At 42.2% G+C, this 22,132-nt stretch overlaps 1 protein-coding gene across 1 annotated transcript in view; it reads left to right on the plus strand.

Annotated features, from left to right (window-relative positions):
* grin2ab (glutamate receptor, ionotropic, N-methyl D-aspartate 2A, b) overlaps nucleotides 1–22,132 on the plus strand; it is a 198,550-nt gene that overhangs the window by 170,820 nt on the left and 5,598 nt on the right. Inside the window, exons 11-18 of the mRNA XM_015964736.3 lie at nucleotides 3,449–3,617; nucleotides 5,499–5,652; nucleotides 6,956–7,081; nucleotides 12,658–12,887; nucleotides 13,476–13,636; nucleotides 16,411–16,598; nucleotides 19,558–19,796; nucleotides 21,883–22,066. Coding sequence (XP_015820222.1) covers nucleotides 3,449–3,617; nucleotides 5,499–5,652; nucleotides 6,956–7,081; nucleotides 12,658–12,887; nucleotides 13,476–13,636; nucleotides 16,411–16,598; nucleotides 19,558–19,796; nucleotides 21,883–22,066 — 1,451 coding nt within the window. The remainder of the gene's footprint in view (nucleotides 1–3,448; nucleotides 3,618–5,498; nucleotides 5,653–6,955; nucleotides 7,082–12,657; nucleotides 12,888–13,475; nucleotides 13,637–16,410; nucleotides 16,599–19,557; nucleotides 19,797–21,882; nucleotides 22,067–22,132) is intronic.

Here is a 22,132-nt window from a genome sequence, read left to right on the forward strand (position 1 = left end):
GGACCCTCCGACCACCACCAGCAGGCAAGGTGGGTTAAGTGTCTTGCCCAAGGACACAACAGCAGAATTCTCTGTCCGGAGTCGGGATCGAACCTGCAACCTTCCGATTACTGGACAACCCGCTCAACCTGTTGAGCTACTGCTGACCCAATAGTCTGAAAAGAAGCCAGAAATAACACTAAAAAAGAAAGAAAATGATATTTGGTATAGCGCCTCTGTTACACATCCTCTGTAACTCATCTAGGCAGGTGAGGAGGTGGTAACATAAAACGGACAAGTCAGGTGTTTATTAGAAGGTTTAAACTTAACTAAAAAGGGTGATATGGGGAACTAAAGGCGAGGCTTTTCTAAAAAGCCTGAACTACACCTAACTGTAGTTATATATATATATATAAGGATTCTGAGTTCTATAATATGTCTGAATTACTAGAGCATCTTTCAGCCATCACCAGCTGGCTAGTAGATGACTTTCTCTAGTTAAACTCTGAAAAGAATGAATGTCTGATCATTGCCACTGATAGCATGGTTCCCCTGATTAGTTTAAAACTTGGTAATTTATCCTCTGCCGTCAAGACAAACTTAAGGAATTTGGGTGTTGTTTTTGACCAATCAATGTCTCTTGAAGGCAACTCAAAAACATTGGTCCAAAACTGTTATTATCACTTAAGAAATATCTCCAAACTGTGAAGGTTGGTGTCCAAACATGAACTTGAATTGGTTATCCATGCCTTTATCTCCTCCCATCTAGATTACTATAACACACTCTTCACATATTTTAACAAAAAAGCCCTTGACCACAAGTCAATTTAGGTGGCGATTGTTTGAAGTAGATCTGTCAGACTTTTCAAATCCTAGAGTTTCACAATCTATTTTCTATCAGAAGCTAATACAGGAGATAGGTGTAGGAGACTGTTTTCATGTTCAGTCTGCCGATTCTAATCAGAAATAAGGTTAAAAATATTTTTTCGGCGTTCCACACCTTTAAATTTACTGGCTTGTATCAAATAATGTTGAACAAGTCTTCTTTCATTGTCAGTGATCTGACAAATGCTTTGAACCACCAGCAGAAATTGTGTATTTAGAGACTATTAGAAAGTGAGATCTTCGCCAAAGCTGTTTAAAATTTCAAAAGTCGCTGGTCTCTGATGCTGGCTGGTGTAGAAGATGCCTGGGTAAATAAATGTCAGCTTTTCCTCAAGGCTGAGGTTTAACAGTACCAGGGCCTCTAACCAAGTCAGCATGGAGCAGAGGCATTACAGTTCATTTGCAAACTTACAATAAATTTTTTGAAAAGAATATTTAATGAAATATTAATGTGTTGCAATACAACAGTGGAGTCAGTAGTTTGACCCTCCATCCTGGTGCTCAGTTCCAACACAAAGCTGAACCTCATGAGGAATATTTTACAACGAGGGGTATTGATCTTTTGCTATGAATAAAAATAAGTTTAGTTCCAAACCTGCAGAGGATCTCAGATAGTTTTTAATCAGTCATGTGTAACAATGTTTGAGAAATGCAGCGCTAGCTCGAATTCCTGAAGGGAATCAGCAGCTTTTCCTCAGATGCTGATCACACTGTGTTGCCTCTTGAAAAATCAGAGTGAGGCATAATTGTGCAGACCATAATGGAAAACCACCATTTATTGTTGTTCTGTGGAACGTTTGATTCCTGACTATATTCAGCTTTGTTTGAGCTTGGCTCAAAAGAACATTTTAGTCCATAACCTATGAATGTCGTTTTCAGACTGACAAAATTTTGTTTGATTACAAAACATCACCTAAGTGAACGATGTTACTTTTACGGACTTTTGTTAACTGAGCTTTTATTTTTGTGTATTTAGGGTATTTTGTATGGTTTGGTTGTACACTGTTGTCTCTGAGGTAAAATGTTGCAAGGTGCATTCCCAAAGGAGTTAACTTTTTCCAGAGGGTTCTCAGTTTCCTGACATAGGACCTCAGTCTTGTACTTGTGAAATTTTGGCAAATATTCCTCTGAAATTGACTACAGTCGTTCTGGACATCCAAAGCCTGTTTGGAACCATTCTAAAGTGAGTTTCAGGGAATCAGAAAGTTGGAAGTTTGGAATAACTTGGTGACAAATACCAATAAAATCAGTGTCAACTGCAACAAATTAAACTCAAACTATGTTTGTTGTTTCAGAGTTTTATGACCTGTAACGTGTGTCTGGGGCACTTGATTCCCTCAGCAATATGCAATGAGCAGTATGCTTACTTAGCTAAGTCCTTAAAGGATATTTTCCTGGACCTTCCCCCTCCCAGAAATCAGGTTGTGGAAATACAGCTAAAATTAGCCCTCCAAGCAGCCTACTGGGTCAGTGAGCTAAAGCACATCCAACCACCAACAGTCCATTGACCGCTCTCATGTTCTTTAACTCATTTGTACAGGTGTGTTGTTTTATGGCATAAATAACCAAATGTACTGACAAGCTAAGTCTGTTGTTGTCACCGTGTGCGTTTAGGTGTAAACGCATGTTTATGTAGCGACACAAGGACTCAAAAGGGGCCCAGCTGGGAGGAACACATGTATACAGTATGTGCGTTTTGGAACACCTGAGACACAGACAGTAAATACCCCAAAACCGTATCCATACTTTTATCTCCTCTTTCACACTGATGTTTCTTTTTACTTTTATAGAAATGTTTTTTTTAAACTCATTGATCTATAACATGTCTTACAAACCTTCTCTTTGTTCTGTTCCCGTGAATCCCTCAGTTCTTCATGAACTTTCTCCTGGATTGGATTTAGCTAAAATGCCAAGTGAAAAGGTCACGGAGTTACCGTAGCGATCCATGTATGCTATATCGAAGATGGCTGACGCGGGAATGGAATTAAGTTTTAATGGAAATGCATTTGGAAAAAGGGCTGGTAGGGGTTTAATAGATTATGAGAATCATTTGATCCAACAATTCAGTTTCATTCGCCGCTCCGAGGTCTTCGGGGACGTCTGTCAGAGAAGTTACCTCAAACATCTGTTTTCCTTCTATGTGCCCTCTGTGTGATGCTGCAGAGTGTGTAGGTACACTGTTGGTTCAGATGAAGAAAAAATCTCCTTACAAACGGAAGAAAAAGAAAAAACAAAGAGAGCTAGAGGGGAAAAAGGCACAGAAACAAGACAAGGAAAGGACAGCTGATATTTTAAAGGTGTGGGTTGGTTGCTCTGTAAACTCTATTTAAAGCCCGGCAGCATCTGCTCAGCACCCCTGTGTTTTCATCTGGTTTGATTAGATGGCACTGAGGGACACACACACACACACACACACACACACACACACACACACAGCCTTCCAGGACTGTTAATTCCAGTTTCGCAGTTTGATTTAACCACCAGATGTGAAAGGGACCTTTAGTCTCTCACAATCACACTTTTTGAAAACTTTGGTGTTACCTGATATTAAAACAAGCATGCCGTGTGTGATTGTTTGTTCTAGTAACAGCACATCAGGAGGCGCCTACATCAAACAGTGCTGTAAAGGTTTTTGTATCGACATCCTAAAGAAGATCGCAAGGAACGTCAAGTTTACGTACGACCTTTACCTGGTCACCAACGGGAAGCATGGGAAGAAGATCAACAACGTTTGGAACGGCATGGTCGGAGAGGTATGACACTCTGCTCTGTCAGTCAAACTCACTGTTGGTTTCTTTTAAAGGTGTGGAATGCTGAAAACACATTTTTAATCTTATTTCTGATCATAATCGGTCACTCCGAGATTTTCATGCAGGCTGAACATGAAAATAGTCTCCTCCACCTATCTCCTTCGTTAGCTTCAGATAGAAAATAGATGGTGAAGAGATTAAAAAAAACGTGACAGACCTACATCACTATGTCACTTAACATTCATGGACTCACCCATCTTGACTTGTGCTAGGGAAGACTGTTGTTGGTTTAGCGTCCTTGAAACAGCAGAAAAAGTCTCGGCAAGTAGAAGCTAACGGTTAGCGTTAGTAACTCCACCACACAGCAGAACTCCTCTAGGCTTGTGTTATTTGTGGAGATAAAACATCAACATTGTAGCCAGTGGTAGAGTCACGTTGCTGTTAACCAATCCGAGGTGAGATGTCCAAATATCAGGAAATAAGACTCCAAATCCTGCTGTCTGAAGCTCAGCTATGATCTGGCTGAGTTCTAGTTCCTGAAAATACTGCACCAGGGCTTTTTTCCCCTGAGTACAAGTTACAAAGCATTCATTCCTACTAGGGACCACTGCACATGTGCTGATTAAACGAGTGTTCAACACTCTTAAATCAAATCAAATGATCTGTATTCAGTGTACCTCTTTATTTAAGCTATGGTGTCTGTTCTCCCATCTGCAAAACCTATCTGTCTTCATACTAATTCTAGACCTCTTAGATCAGTGGTTGCTACACTTTCCACCTCTTGACCCATAAAATAACAATGGCGGGCACTTGTGGATGTATTTATTTTGTTGTCTATGACTTTGTTATTTCTTTTACAGGTTTGATTAACAGTAATGTAAAGTAGTTTTTGGGGTTATTTCGCAGCACTTGCTCAAAACGGGTTGTTTTAAACATTCTTTAAAGTTGATTTCAGTCACACAAAAGTGTGTGTCACTCAGTTGTAACATTATTCTTTTAAATGGGAATAATGCATCTTATTATATATAGAGTTTGTTTAACTGTTCAGGATAGATCTGTACATTTGGTGGCTTCCTTGTTTTCTATGAATCCCTTCATGTTGGGCTCTTCTAGCTAAAACATGTTTGGTGTAAGGAACTGTGAGAAAGAGGGGAACAGAGATGTGTTTGAGAATGTGCAGTTACTTGTCAGAAAACGTGTGTAATAGGGCCCACATTCAGGCCAAGCAATGGAAGAAAAAAATAAACTTGAAACATAATGACAACGTCCCTTCGCTTCAAGGGCACGTCCAAAACGTTGGAAAATAACTCATCCAACGGAGGCTAATTGTCGCATATTACATTTTGCGGCCGTTACGCATCACTTTCACTTTCAGTGGAAAGAAAGGGGCAGACAAAGTTGAATTACAGACATAAATGGACTTTTGCATCATATTCAGAATGAAATGATTTTGTAATAAAGTTGTATGGAAAACAATCCATCAGTGTTGAAAGTGACGATGAAATCTTTTGGTACAATCCTTATTTATGTTGACATTTAGGGAAGCAGGTTGTTTAAAAAATTTAATTTGAAAAGACGTCTTTTTGCAAATAAAAAAACATCTCTGAGAACAAAATGTCTGGATGTCAGAATAACGTCTAACACAAATGTCGTCACTGTGAAAAAGACAGCTGTATTTTTTATGTGATACAGCTGAAAGGGCCCTCCAACTACCGCTGACATTTTCTGGGACACTCACAGTCATTGTGATATTTTCAATAAAATAAAAAGGACAAAACGCATCAGAGATATATTCTATGATCTTGTCCAAACATTTACAGAGCTTGATGTTTTTCCCCTTCGAAGCACGAACTCTGTGTAAACGTGGTTTTATGTGTTTGTCAGGTGGTGTATAAGAAGGCCATAATGGCCGTCGGGTCTTTGACCATCAACGAAGAGAGGTCGGAGGTCATTGACTTCTCTGTGCCCTTCGTAGAGACGGGCATCAGCGTCATGGTGTCACGGAGCAATGGAACTGTCTCTCCTTCTGCCTTTCTTGGTAAATCTTGGCAAAAAAATTTTTTTATATTTCTTACTTTTTTCATCCAGCTGCATATTCCCAGTGAGCCGACTGCACAGGGTCATGGTGACAGGGAGGGGCATACTTGTTGGCGATAGCCGGAACATAAAATGGAATATTTCATTCCCACTGCACGTGCTGGCCAAATTCCACTTGTCCTCTGATTTTATCTGGGCCTCAACACCCTGAGCACATTAATATTTCTACCAGAGCAGAACAAGTGGAGCATGCCAGATGTTTTTTTTTTATTTTCTTTTTAAAAGTCAGTTCAGACAAACCACTCTTGATTCTTGCCTCCTCCTCCTCTTTTCCAGTTGTTGAGATGACTAGAAACCGAAGCGCTCTTCTGTGCTTGCCTAATGTCTTGTATTGTCATCGGAGCGAGACAGAGAGTGGGAGGGGGGTGGTGAGGGTGGGGGTGTTAGACCATGCGTGTATTGATCCCTGTGTATCAGGATATGTGTCAGTAATCCTGTATGTTAAAAAAAAAAAGTTTGTGTCACAGCACTAATACACTGGGACATTTGTGTAAAGAGGACATGTGGAGAATGTGGCCATGTTTATGTTGATGGATTTGTGTAAGCTTTTACGTGACCGTGTGTGTGAGTGGGGGGGCTGAGAGCATGGCCCACAGTATCAGTGACGGTTCAGTATCTCTCGCACTCATATTAGAGGCACCTCAGCGCACAATCTCTCAGGGTTGGCTAACTCTGGCAGTCACATGCAGTGACGCACACACACACACACACACACACACACACACACACACACACACACACACACACACGAACGATTTGTCTGGGTTCAACATATCTGGCACTCATCCCACTCACTGAACTCCTGCCCTAGTGCACACCAAACACAGACTCATACAAATAGATCACATACACAAGCCCACAGCAGGGCACATCAGATCACCAAGAGTTTGATTCTCGTCTCTCCCACCTCTGTCTCTCCCTCTTTCCCTCCACCATTTCCCCTGCCCCAAGCTTCTCCCTCTCTCAGCTCTCATCCGAGGGAATAATGAAAAATATGGAAATCTGTGCCGTCAAACTCTCTGTGACTAACTCTCCCTCTCCTTCCTCTCCTTCAGCTCCCACTCTGGCTGACTCTTCTCTCTTCGTCTTCTCCATCAGCTTTTTGTTTCTCCCTCTCGACTGTGTTGTATTTTTGTCCCCCACTCCTTCCTTATTTCATGCATCTCCTGCTCCTCGTCAACATCTCTCCGTCTCAAGGAGTCAATTTCACTTAAACTGTGTCTTCTTCTCTTGCCTTCTCCTAGAGCCCTTCAGTGCATCGGTTTGGGTGATGATGTTTGTGATGCTGCTCATTGTCACAGCCATTGCTGTCTTTCTGTTTGAGTTTGTCAGTCCACTGGGCTTCAACCGCAACTTGGCCCAAGGCAAAGGTAGGTTAACGCACACATACAATCAGGAATATCACACCAATCATTCCTCCCAGCAGTAGGAAACAAGAATCCAAGTTTCCCCTGAAGCAAAAGAAGTGACCTATTATTGCTCCGACTTCAGTCAGTTCAGACAAAGTTAGATCGGATTATCATTTTTCTCCTAAAGCTACTCACAGAAACTGATGTCTGAAGCGTCATCAAAAACCAGAACCTGCAGCTGACCTGTTGGCTCTGGGCTGGAGATGGATGACCTCACACACACACACACACACACACACACACACACACACACACACACACACACACGCACACACACACACACCAACCACCAGAATTTCTGTGAGGTTTTTTTTCACAGCGTGTGCGTGGCCATTTTAGTGATCAACCAAGTACCTGAACTGTGCCATGTACTCGGAAACATCCAGGTAGAGACGCTGGGTGGGACTTGTGGTTACCTCATGCTGATTGGTTGTAAGTCAGTAGGAAATTATATCAGCAGACACCAATAAATAATTGTCATTTGTAAAAGAGAAGAGTTGCTGGTGAAGCAGAATGGAAGGTGGAAAAAGCCACATTGATGCAGCTCTAGAATCGCTGTTTCTAAACTACCTACGACAAAAAATCCCCCCATTTCCGTCATTTATTGCTGCGTTATTCTTCTGGTCACTGAATGCCACGTTTTACTTCACAAAGCCCTTTTCCCCTGTCCCCTGTACAGATTCAATTACAGCATATGAAGAACAAAACTTTTAATGTTGTTAATGTCTGCAGGTGACTTTTATTACTTATCAGTGAGGTCACTCACTGTTGCACGGCTGCAATATTCAGAGATGTAACAGTCCTGAAAGGGACAGTTTTGTATGGAGACACAATTGAATTCAATTCAAGTTTATTAATATAGCGCCAAATCACGACAAGAGTCGTCTCAAGGTATTTCACATAATAAACATTCCAATTCAGGTCAGTTCATTAAGCCAATCAGAAATAACGTTTCCTACATAAGGAACCCAGCAAATTGCATCAAGTCACTGACTAGTGTCAGTGACTTTACAGCCAATCCTCATACTAAGCAAGCATGCAGCGACAGTGGAGAGGAAAACTCTCTTTTAACAGGAAGAAACCTCCAGAGAATCCTGGCTCAGTATAAGCAGCCATCCTCCACGACTCACTGGGGAAGGAGAAGACAGAGCAGACACACACACACACACACACACACACACACACACACACGCACGCACGCACACACGCACGCACGCACGCACGCACACACACACACACACACACACACACACAAAGACAAGTAATGTGTCTATAGTTATATTGTGATTTGTTAGTAAATATTCTATTTGGTGAGAGATAAACTTTATTGTATTCATCCTAGTGGATCTATAATTAAACGGATAAACTAGTAGTAGCACACCAAACCTGAGAGGAAAGTATCCCCTCCACCCCTTTTATGTCTTCATAATGGAGGGTTGCAGGTTCAAGCCCCGCTCAGTCTGTTGCAGATGTTGTGTTCCTGGGTATGACCCTTCATTCACCCTGCCTGCTGTAGGTGGTCAGAGTTCAGCAGCCTTGATTCTTTCAGTGCACCCAGATGTGGCTACATTGTAGCTCATCATCCCCAGTGTGTGAATGGGTGAATGGCTGATGTGTTGTAAAGCACCTTGGGGGGTTGTAGAACTCTAGAAGCTGCTTAAATAAAATACAAGCCATTTACCATTTTGTATTTGTAAATTCCATTATTAATGGCAACCATTTAGAATTGGGTTTATTCTGAATGGTATTCATTTACAGAGAAACACCAAAGTATTTCTTTCTGAGAGTTTCAATAAAACTGATCCAGCTAATTTTTATGAAATAATAAATCTTTTATTAAATGCACAAAGACACAACCTAAGTCATTATTGTCCACTCCTAACTTTAAGCATTTTGAAATGTTTGGATCTGCATTGCATCATCAGAAACCACTATGGCTTTCTCATCTGACTTGAGCAAGTACAAACACACTCTGATTAACCAAAACAGTGTAACAATCCACCCAAAGGTTTTACCAAGTCCTTCACATTCTGTGAGAACGTATTGTGAAATGGATAAAGGACTTGTGGGTCATCACAGTGGAGTCTGGTACAAGTATGCTAGAAGGACGACTTTTAGGCACTCAGCTCCCCCGCCTCAAGTGTTTTTAGATCCATCCCCAGTAACATTGTGGCTGCTATGTGGAGTGTCTGCAACAGGAACATTCAGAGCAATGCCAGGGTGTCGGTTTTAGAGCATTGCAACATTTTTTTACTCACTTACCCTATCAGTGGTTTAATGGTTGCCTGCAGGTACCATCACCATCTTACCTAAAACTCAAAATCCTATTTTAGTTCAGTAACTTTTTTTCCCTCAGCACAGCCATAAGTCTAAAAAACGATTTTATGTTATGTGAGTAAGATTAGACCAGATGATGAATTGTGTTTCACCTCCTGCATTTGCTCATGGCTTTGCATGAATTTGTCAAAATTAAGTTTTGGCGCCAACCGTTTGTTTTTACGTGAAACCGCTGCTACAACTTGTCTTTGGTAAATGCCTCTGGAACCTATAGGCACCATTAAATACTGAAATCCCTAAAGTTATTATGGTCATGCCAGTGTGACCCTGTAGCCTTGCTAAACAGAACAGCCTCTTTTCTAATGTCATGTTGCGTCTCAATAATCCATCACTAACTACTCAACAAACCCTTCAAATTAGAAAAAAGCTAAATTATAAAACTTCAGTTTCTCTTTGTGGAGGCTCTTTTGTTGTTGAAAGTCCCTGAAAATGTAGTTTTGATTGTCAAATAATTGTGTACCTTTGTAATAAACAATGTATGTGTAGCTTGGCAAGCTATCCTATAAATGTAAACATAGTCTGGCCGTGACCCGTCGAAAAGGCCCAGTCGTGGGCCGGAATCTGCTGTTTTCTTTTAAACTGTCTCTGCGCACAATTGGACAGGATGAGAACCAATCAGAGTGATGAACATCATTATGTATTCATCTCTACAGAAATTAGCGCAGTCCACCATACACTGTCAAAAAAGAAGAAGCAAATACATCCTTTTTCTAAATAAATTACTTGAGTACCTCTGTCTACTCATTCAGACTCAAGTCTAAATCATCCAAGGTTGATGCCAAAGCTGTTTCAAACAAACTGTTCCTAAAGCCTTTTTTACTCATAGCATTCAGCTCTACCTCACACTGTACAACCTAGTTCTTGGATGTGACCTGACTGCTCACACTGTACGTCCGCTAGCAACACGGACCTAAAAACATGCTAAAAATAGCCATTTTTACACAACACATCTGACTTTTTATTGTGTTGTTATTGATGTCTGTTGTCCCTCGGGATTGTCATAGGAGAACCCACGAGGATTTATGGTGATTGGAGGAGGAAGATAAAAGAAAGAAAGTGAATCAATGTTTGTCGGTTTAATTTGACATAAACACGACAAACGCTTTTTTGACAGTCCTTGTCTGCAAAACAAAGTGTATGAATAAAAACGAACGACGTGTGTTAATAGGGAAATAACTGGCAAGCCATGTTGGTGCATTTTTGCGCATGCGCCGTGAGTGGCTCTGGTACTTTTTGGGTCACAGCCACTCACACCGCTGCTTCAACAGTGCGATACCCTCAAGAGGGACGAGCAAAATATCAAACACGCCAGAAATCTGTGAGAGCTTTTGATTGCTAATCGGTAACTGGTCACGTGGTGTTACATGCCTCTCATAACTTCTTGTATACTACATGACGCTCAGCGCAAAACTTGCCCTGATCTCGTAGATTCTCACATGAGGGGAGAATCGGCTCAAAAAAGAGAAAAAGTCGCACAGTGTACGCCCAGCCTAAGCAGACACCATCTTTGCAGCTCTGGTGCTTAACCTGCCCAATAAACATAGAGGGCTCTGATTGGCAAGACACAAAACTGGTTAGGCCAATGGTAGGACCTGCTGAGGCTACATAGAAGCCAAAATCTGTTGATGTTGCTGCGGTTTGTATAGATTTTTATGCTAATATTTGTGTTATTTCTCTGTGGCCATTGATTTCTTTTGTATCTGACTTAGATCCCCAGAGGAAAAAACACAATCTAGGTGAGACTAATGGGCTTTTCCCATCTGTACCGGGTCGGCCCCGGCCGGGTAGCGTAGGTTGTTTACATATCTGGGTGGCCTGGTATTTTTCCGGGCCAACCAAGGCTCATTCTCAGCCCTCTTTTCGAGGGGGTCTGCTTCAGGCCGACCAGGGCCAACACCCCCACTGCTGACAGCAAATTCACACCTTCCATTAGAGCAAGCCTCTGATTGGTGGGTAGAATCAGCCCACATGGGCTTAAGACAAGGATGTGTCGAATCAACCGACTGGGGCTACCTGGCCCGGGCCGACGCGGTACAGATGGGAATGGCCCATTAATTAGTACTTAGAAATACTTCTTTGGTGTTACCACCTGTTAACTCTATATCAGAGATTCATAAACTTTATAGTCTCTGGCCCACAAGATAACTGCAATCTCCACTATCACTGGTCAAAATCAACAATTATTGCCAATTAGCCTGAGAAAATAGTTTCAGCAACCATTATAAGAATTTTGTCCATTTAAGACTGCTATTGGAAACTTTTTTTTTGTAAAAACAATAAAAATCACAGTCATGTCAATATTTTTACAGCTGTTTAGAATAACAAAGTAATCTCCAAGCCCTCTTTTTGGTGTTCATGGCCTCCTGCTTTCCTAGGTCTAAGTATGATAACCACTGGGCTAAATGAAGCAAAAGAAAAGGAAGATAAAATGAGATTTAAAAAGGTAAATGACTGACTGCTGCACTAAATCAAGTGAAAGTTATAGACTTTTTACGAAATATTAAAGATTTTCTTCTAACGCTTCAGTTTTAAGATACATTATAGGAAACAAAATGAAAACTAGAATTTTTATTCCCTGAGCTGTGTGTGTGTGTGTGTGTGTGTGTGTGTGCGTGCGTGCGTGCGTATGTGTGTGTGTGTGTGTGTGCGTGCGTGTGTGTGTGTGTGTGTGCGTGCGTGCGTGCGTGCGTATGTGTGTGTGTGTGTGTGTGCGTGCATGTGTGTGTGTGTGTGTTTTATTTTCCTTTTTTTTTAGCCAGTGTATGCTAAAATTACACTTTATAGGGTTAATCAAATGTCTCTCAGACCCTCACCGCCTCTTGTGGCCATACCGCACTTGCAACTTCAGAGTGGCGGTCCAGTCCCTCTTGGACTTAGTAAAGTGTAGCTGACATGCCCGGCACTGCAGTCTGCTTCTAGCATGTTTCAGATCATGAACACAGTTGATTTGTTTGATTTAGGGATGAACTGCTCCTGCAGAAACAAATGAAGGCTGGGGAGACATTTCAGCTGTTAGATTATGGTGTTAAAAAGTCAAACACACAGCAAGGAGATAAATTTCACTTTCAGTTCAACTGGACCCTAGGAGATGCTACAAGCAAGCCAAAATTGCAAAGTATCTCTTTAATTCCTCGATTCTTCAGTCTGTAATTTATTTTCCCTCTTTTTTTTGCCCTCTCTGCTTTGTGCCAATCACTCAGACCCACATGGTCCATCATTCACCATCGGTAAGGCCATATGGCTGCTGTGGGGCTTGGTATTCAACAACTCCGTGCCCGTCCAGAACCCAAGAGGCACCACCAGTAAATTCATCGTATCCGTTTGGGCCTTCTTTGCTGTCATCTTCTTGGCCTCCTACACTGCCAACCTGGCTGCCTTCATGATCCAGGAAGAGTTTGTGGACCAAGTCACTGGACTATCTGACAAAAAGGTAGGATGACACAAATGTAGACACACACACACACACACACACACACATAGAGGAAACTAAACACATTCACAGTCAGAGTTGCTCTTGTAATGGATGCCAGGCCTGCGGGAGCGCCCTCGGGCTTCACGGCCCAAACCCAGTGGCCGTAGCTGTCACCTCACTAACACTGCCAGCACAGCAGACCTACGCGCACACACACACACACACACACACACACACACACACACACAAAGGCGGCAGAGATCAAAGGGGTGTGTGTGAGTGTGTGTGTGGTTGGCAGTGTCAGCAGAACCCCAGCCAGTCTTACACTAGACTGGATACACAATGATGATGACTGATGAGTCCTCTCTGCTGTCTCTTCCCTCTCCTTTCTCCTCTGTCTCCTCTTGTCACGTTACACCCCACCCCCCCACACACACACTTTTTACATTTTCGTATCACTACTCTTTCTTCTCATTATTTTACTCTTTCTCCTGTCACTCATTTCTTTCTCTCATTTCATTCCCATCATTTGTGTCATTCTCCTGCCACGTATCGTCGTTGCCCCTCTTTAAATAACTGTCATTTCTTTTTATTTTCTCCGTTCAGTTCCAGAGCCCGTACTCCTACTCCCCTCCGTTTCGTTTTGGGACGGTTCCCAACGGCAGCACCGAGCGCAACATCAGGAAGAACTACCCGGACATGCATCAGTACATGACTAAATACCACCAGAGCGGCGTCACAGATGCACTGATCAGCCTCAAGACGGGGTAATGCAAACTTGTCAAGGCGGCTCACGTCACGTTAGGATGTCTCCACCTGAGGGTGTGATCCTGTTTGCAAACAGCACATATGTTTAAGAGAACATGAAAATAAACAAAAAAGGACAATGAAACCCAGCCCAGTGGCGCCCAGCTAGAACCAGCTGTCTCTCTGCTGAGTGTTTCTCTCAATGACGGTAAGATTCACAAATGAAGTTCCCAAGTGCCTATTATTGTACTTGAGAAAAGGGAGGCTGACAAACCAGTGAAACAGCAGCATTATCTGCCTTTTTCCTCCCTCATGAACACTCGCACTGAAAGATTTGTTCCCTAGCCTCGTGGGCTTTTAGGGATTTTCTAAAACAAACATTTTCTGCCTTTGCATTGATTAATATATGGATACAGCAAATCAAACGGAAGGAGATTTGTTCCTAACATGTTGTTTAAGCAACATCAAAACTTTATAACCAATGTGTTTCAGCAGCACCATCAATATTTCACTGACTCCATGAGCACAAATTGTTGCAGGAGGAAAATCCAAACTTCTCTTTGACGCATTATAAACAAATAAAAGGCCTTCTTTACTTAAATGAGTTTATGCTGCTTTCCAGTGCAAAACAAAATAGTATCAAACTATCTACGCAGCAACAAAAACTGCTGCCACGACAGTAGAACATGCACTCATTAAATATATGCCCTTTGGTTGAATTTGAGGTGTTTTATATTCACGCATACATATTTAAGTCAGATGGCCACAGGCTGTGTTCACTCCATTATATAAAATCATATTTCTCCTAAAAAGTTTTTTAAAAGGATTTTCTGCTACAGCAAATGGATACAACACTTTCTATCAGCCTCCAAGTCTGAATGTTTAGCTCGAAATCACGACAAAAACAAAACCTGCCAGTGAAAAAGTAACAAGTGTGTGTGAACTTTTATACTAACACACACACACACACACACACACACACACACTGGGTAGTGTTCTTATCCCGTATCAGATTTATGTGGAATATATCAGCTCAAAGAACACGAAGCAATAGTGAAACTCAATCTGAGATTACTTTTAAAGCCGCCGTACTTTATCTCCAGTTGGTTCAGTGCTGAGTGCTGTTTTTGAGCCCGCTGAGTTCAATTCCACACGGTTTTATTCTGCTGTCAGCCTCAAAACGAACAGTTTAAGAGGATATTTCCATGTTAAAGGTCCACTTCACTGAAAAACCATTTTTTAAGCAGGCTGAACGTGAAAATCTCCTGCATTAGCTTCTGATGGAAAACAGACGGTGAAACGCTAGGATTTATAAAGCCTGATAGATCCACATCACACTGTCACTTAATGTTCATTAACTCACCCATGTTGGCTCGCAGCGGGGACGTCTGTTCTTGTTTTAGCACCCAGGAAACAGCAGAGGACGTCTCAACTAGCAGAAGCTAACCATTAGCGTTAGCAACTCCACCACACAGCAGAACTCCTCCAGGCTTGTGTTATTGTGGAGACAAATCATCAACGCTGCAAGTCAGTGGGAGAGTCACATTGCTGTTATCCAATCCGAGCATGCCCCGAGCACGCCTTTCAAGGCATTCGTTCTTACCAAAGACCACTGCAAAAGTACTGATTGAACGAGTGAACCACAACTTTAAGGCATTTGTTTCTACTATAAAAAATTCAAATTAAATTCAATACAATGTAAAGAGATGGTGAGGTGTTACTATTTCTAAAAGCAACTTTTTGGCTTCATACGTTCACGAACTGCAGTTCTGAAGTGTTATAGAGATATTTAGAGGGATGGACACATTTCCCAGAAACAGAGTCTTGATGATCCCTTCTCGTTTAGCCTCATCCAGTATTCAACAAGTTTTGTCACAATTATCACCTCAAACTGTTTTTAATAGTGCTCTGCCTCCTCTGCAGCCTGAACTAATGAGCTGTCATGTCTTTATGCTCGTCTGTTACAATGTGATGGATAGTGTGTCATCAAATGTGTTTTAAATAGTTGAAGGGTTCAAGTTGCACGTTGTTCATCATCGTCAAGTTTCATAGACTGATTTCAAGTTAGGAATGTAATAATGGAAAATATTAATGTTTATATGGCTTGGTACTACACTTAGATACGTGTATTTATCAAAAGGGAAGAGCCAGCTGCTTTTGGGTAGTTGTGATAGTTTGTTTCTCCACCTGTTCAGACAACAAGAAATCCTATTCTTTGCTTAAATATGTTGCATTAACTCTACATGTACTCATGTAAACCCTAAACATTTTTGCTTAACCATTTTCTCTGTGATTTTAATGCAAAAAGCTTTAGAGGTTCTGTGCTTCACTTAATTTAACCATTAAATGAACTAATAAAAGGTTATCAGCAACTTCTGAGCTGTCCTTGTTCCAGCTGCAAACTCCGATCCTTTATTGTTGATCTTGTAAAAATGAAGATGCATTTCTCCAACAATTTTCTGAGAACAAGTCTGAGGTCAGCTTTTCCATATAGGTGCAGAAATTCACCTTATTTACAGTAAATAAATCCTGAAAGTGTCACAAAAAGGTCAGAATGACATGGAAACTGTACTGAAAAGATGAGACTAACGTAGTCTTGTTATATTTTAATGAAACCATGTTAAACACTTTGTTGAGGAAACTAAAGTATATTCTCGAGTCTTGAATCAGAAATTTTCTGTTTTTTGGTTTTTCAAATTCAGTTTTTAGCCCTCAGCTTAATGCTACTAACTCATAACATTCTCTCTGTCCTGTTTTCAAACTGAACTCACACATCTTTTTGTTTTTCTTACAGAAAACTGGATGCATTCATTTATGATGCTGCAGTGTTGAACTACATGGCGGGCAGAGACGACGGCTGTAAGCTGGTGACCATCGGCAGCGGTTACATCTTTGCCACCACGGGTTATGGAATCGCCCTGCAGAAAGGGTCCTACTGGAAACGCCTGGTGGACCTGGCCATACTCAGCATCATTGGAGATGGTGAGGCGGTCCACATAAATGAAACGTGAAGTTTTTTGTGGTTCGATGTTACCACTTGTGCTTTCTCCTCTGTGTCCTCCTTCCGCGGCGCTCCCTTCCTCCCCCATCTCCGCTTTAGAAAGCTATCAGGGGCTAGTCTTAACACAGCATTTCATCATCATTACTGTGTGTGTGTGTGTGTGTGTGTGTGTGTGTGTGTGTGTGTGTGTGTGTGTGTGTGTGTGTGTGTGTGTGTGTGTGTGTGTGTGTGTGTGTGTGTGTGTGTGTGTGTGTGTGTGTGCCCACCATGTCCTGTTATGTTTACTCCTCCAGACTGTTCTGAATAATAAGCTGTGAGATGGTGCGAAGGGAAGAAAGAGAACCAGACAGAAATCAAACTGCTGAAACCACTAAAGCACTTTGCTTCACACTCGCTCTTTTTATTTAGGGCAAACACCTTCAAGCCCAAGCACACAAAAACACCTTCATATTTCTTTCAGTCTTTCCTTTTCTCTCCATCACTATTAAATCCTCCTTCTCCTCCTACAGCCCCTCTTTCTCTTCCTACCACCTGTTTCCTCTCTATACTACCTACACTGTAAGTACAGACTAAGATTAATTTAATTTATTTAATTTCATCCTGATTTTATGAGTTTTAGAAAAACAAGATAATTACAAAACATTTTCACCTACCTATTTGGTTTTTCCCCTCCTTCTAGTTTGGTCTGGAAGGAAACAAAACAGCAGATGTTTAAACCAAATTTGTTGAATATATTCTTATTTGCTTTAGATTTTCCTCATCAAAGAGCAGATTTTTCTACAGCAGATTTTATGACATTTTCCAACTCCACAACAGTCATTATGCAACACCAGAATCCTATGTCAGCTCAGTTAATGGAGTCTGTGTGCAAATCTGGGTTGCAAAACATCACAAAGGCTGATTCCATGTTAAAAACACAAAAGTTACTCAGTGTAAAAATACTCAATGTCTTTGCTTGAGCAGTTTTAAAATGTGAGCTAAACTATGTTAGTTTGTAGAAAAACCTCCCGCTCCATTCTTAAACTCTCCTGTGTTTTTAATTCCAGAACTTGACAGGATATCTGAATCTTTCTGTCAGCGCTTCTCCACAGGAGCGTCCGCACACGACACCTCCGCAGACTCGGTGACTTAGGAGACAGATTTAATGCCTTCAGACTGCAACCGCTTTCAAATGTATCAGATATGTATCGGAATCAGTACCACAAGTGACCTGGATCGGATTTGAAAAAAATCTGATCTGTGCTGTTCGGGCTGTCATAAAAACAATCAGATATGGGTGACCTGTTGGGGAAGAATGGGATTTGATGCACTTTTGCCTGCAGTGTGAACGTGTCATGTTTATGGGAAGATGTTTTACCCAACACATGAAAGAATCACGCTATGGAGACGGGGCAAGTAAAAACAATATAATAATTTTTATTAAGAATGGTGAGTAACTAAGGGTGCTGCTCCAAACGGGAACAGGATGAACCGGAATCTAAAAACAAGAAGCAGACAGAAATAAGATAAACCCGGAACCACAGAACCAAGAATATGATTTGTTTTGGGGGGTAATTCTTATGGTTGATGACCAGGACTGATCAGGATGGGCTGGGTCTTTGGGACCAGGTGGGAACGGACGAATGGCAGGAGTTCAGATCCAGGACAAGACTGGGAAGCAGGTTGGGAAGCAGGCAGGCGGACGGTGGAGAGTGGAGGCCAGGGCATCCTGAGCGACGTGACGTTGGTAGACAACTCCATGTCTGCTGCGTGGTGGGGCAGTGGTTAGCGCTGTTGCCTCGCAGCACGAAGGTTGCAGGTTCGAAACTCGGCTACGGCCTTTCTGCGTGGAGTTGCGTGTTCTCCCCATGCATGCGTGGGTTTCCTCCGGGTACTCCAGTTTCCCCCACAGGTCACAACATGCCCTATAGGTTATAACTTGTAAGCTGCTTTGGATAAAAGCGTATGCTAAGTGAATAAACATAAACATAAACTCCAGGCGACAGTAGGTTCGTTCTGAGGGCAGACGAGAGGAACTTTCAGGACTCGACAACAGGCAGATCAAGACTGAGACTGGAACAGGCAGACAAAAGATTAAAGCTGGAGCAGGCGGACTAAGACTGTGGCTGGCTAGTAGTTACCCAAGGTGAGAATATCAACCGGCCCTGGAGTTGTGTCACACCGCTCCTTAAATACCCCTGGCCCTCTTATCAGGGAGCTCAGGCACAGCTGGCTCTCTGACGCGCCCACCTGTGAACACAAACCTGGGACAACTGCAGCATATTGATTGTTATTAGGAATGATCAGGGCAGACTGTGACAGAACCTAGCCTAAGTGACATGAGCTCAGTGATGTCATTCACATGCTTTGGTGCCACATCTAAACATAACAAGGGAAACAAAACAATATTTGAGGAGATTGCAAATGGTTGTAATTAGGATCAAACCTAGCTTGTATTTTGTAGCTGCTGGCATGTGTGGTGTACGGTATTATCCCAACAGACTTCTCAAACAAATGTTAGTCTTTCATGCCATAGCATCAACTCTAATGAAATCTTACTGCAAGAGGCCATGTTGTGTTGTTTTACTCCAAATAAAAGGGATCACGGTGAATTTGTCAAATGAACGTATGTAAAAGCATACTTAGAGATATTTTAAGTTGTGAGAATGATCACGAGTTTAACTTTTAGATGGTTAAAAATCTTCAAAGGTCAAATAATTCTTTGAAAAATACATATTTATAAAAGTAGCAGCTGGAAGTTTTTAACACTGGATTATCTTCCCTTCTTACACCCCCTTCCTCTTTTTCCTCTCCCTTTGTAATGGAAACATTTTCTTGGCTGATCTTTTGTACTCCACCACCTATCAGCTCACTTCTTCCCTCCTTCAGTTCCTGTGCCTTCATCCCCCAGAGTTTGTTTCCTGCTGTTTTTTTTAAATCACTTCTCTACATTTCTAACAGGTGAGATGGAGGAGTTGGAAGCACAGTGGCTAACTGGGATCTGCCACAATGAAAAGAATGAGGTGATGTCCAGCCAGTTGGATGTGGACAACATGGCGGGGGTTTTCTACATGCTTGCCACAGCCATGGGGCTTTCCATCCTCACCTTCATCTCCGAGCATCTTTTCTACTGGAGGCTGAGATACTGCTTCACTGGTGTCTGCTCCGGAAGGCCGGGCATGCTCTTCACTATTAGCAGGGTGAGGAAAATGAAAAACAGCTAACACCTTCCCTTGGATGGGGCCATTTTTAGGAGTTTAGCACATATTTGACAGCTTCAAGCAGGAGCAGGAACGGTTTGTATTTTAAATAATAATACATTTTATTTCAACAGCGCCTTTCTAAACACTCAAGGACACTTTACAGACAGAGATAAAATACACAACAATAAAAGACAGAACAGCATAAAACAAACAGACAGACTGGAGCAAACAGAGTCATTATTGGAATGCCAGACGGAACCGGTGGGGTTTTGAGTCTGGTTTGAAACAGAGTGAGGGAGTCAATGTTACGGAGGTCTGGAGGGAGTGAGTTCCAGAGCTGGGGAGCAGAGCGACTGAAGGCCCTGCTCCCCATGGTGACCAGACGGACAGGTGGGACAGAGAGGTGGATGGAGGAGGAGGACCTGAGAGAATGGGTGGAGGTTGAGGGATGAAGGAGGTTTTTTCCCTATATCCGATATACTGATATTGTCTGACTCTCAATATCCTATATAACATGAACACATGACATGAATATTAGTTGAACGTGCTGATTGTCCAGTTTATATTGGGGGGACAGCTGGAGTGAGACGAATGAGGAACGAATGAGTGTCAGGTGTGTTGTGGAGTGTGGGCTTACAGACAAACAAGGGAGAGAACAAGGACCGCGATCTATCTAGCATTTATTCAAACTATCCTTGAATCTTAATGGGGCTCCAGTATTCTTTGTTGTTTTCCTCTTCAACAAGCTGTAGTTTGAGCTAGCATACTTCTGCTGTTAGCATTATCGCATCCAACGCTGAGGTGTGTTGGAACACGCTAATATAAGACAAAGTGTATTCTGATGTGTTAAACCAACTTTTCCCAGGACAAACGGTTTCTCTGTGGCCATTTCAACGTTACTACTTTACATAGGAAAGCAGGTCAGAGACGGTGCAGATGATTAGGTATGCTACATCACACACCCCAAGCTGTCTTCATTCAGCAACAACACAGTAAATGTGGTTTAATCTTGTAGGATGACCTCAACATTTAAAAAAAAAGTCCAGGTTGTGTATAAAATATGTGCAAACTTGCACCACTGAAAACCTGCAGCAGTGAAATATGAGCTGGCATTTGTGACTCATGTGTCGGAAACAAACACAATCATCACTGTCAAGTTACAGAGCGAGTGTTTGTATGTGTGTGAGTGATAAAAGAGCAAAGAGGGGAACGGTTTTAATGTAGAGTCCGGCTGAGGCAGAGACGGATTTACTGCTGCGCATATGGACTCAAGGATAAAGAAATAAAACTGCCAAAGGGATGATAAAACTAACTCACACACTCATGTATGCTGCACACACAAGGCCCCGCTGTTCTCTTTCGACACACACACAAACTCACAAGTAGGTCTTGGAGAGTAAAAATGGTTCCACGTATGCAAGTGGGCTAGGTTGAGTCGACCACAGATGGACAGACAGATTCACACACACACACACCTTAATGTACATGCGGAGCACAAATGGGCATACCAAGGCAGACCGTGTTTTCATTATTCATGCATGATGCCTCTGTTTTAGGCAGGGCTTTTATTCCAGACGAGCAGCATTTCACACATTAAGTGTCTTACAAAGGAAGTGTGGTGCGTTTTTACGAGTGAGTGTGTGTGTGTGTGTGTGTGTGTGTGTGTCTGTCTCTTGGCATGCACATGCTGTTAGAGCAGCGATGCTGGAGGTTAAGTGGCTGTACGAGGAACAACTCCTTTCACTCAGAGGGCCCCCTCCAGTGACATCATCCCTTAAATTTAATTTACTAGACACCTCTGAAGCAGTTTGTCTAAAAAAGTGGCGATTATCTCTTCTAGCCACTCTGCAAAACAAAATGAGGTTAGGGTTTGGAGCGAACGCACTTGAGAGACGATGTCAGGGTCTCCATCATGACTCCACAAGGAAATTAGTTTTGCACATGCCTGAACTTTTCTGGGAGAAGTCACTGGTTGGTAAATTACCTTTACTTTTTGATTATCTTTTATATCTTCCTCATTCCCCATCCTTCATTTCCTCACCCTCTTTCGTCTTTTTAATTTCCCCTCCTCTCCTCCTCCCAGGGCATATGGAGCTGTATCCATGGAGTTCATATAGATATGAAGAAGAAGGCGCCTGAGCTGGACTTTAGTCCTCAAGCCAACATGCTGCACTTACTCAAGTCTGCCAAGTCTATCGCTATGTCTTCGCCCAAGCGCAACACCGTCCTCCTGCAGCCGAGCATCCTAGAAATGATGTCGGGAAAAGGTACGGAAGATCTCTTTGTGAGGACATACAGAGGGGACACACGTGTCCTTGTTGTGGTGCCCGGGC

The sequence above is a fragment of the Nothobranchius furzeri genome, chromosome 4 (assembly GCF_043380555.1).
Source record: "Nothobranchius furzeri strain GRZ-AD chromosome 4, NfurGRZ-RIMD1, whole genome shotgun sequence".
Classification (NCBI taxonomy): domain Eukaryota; kingdom Metazoa; phylum Chordata; class Actinopteri; order Cyprinodontiformes; family Nothobranchiidae; genus Nothobranchius; species Nothobranchius furzeri.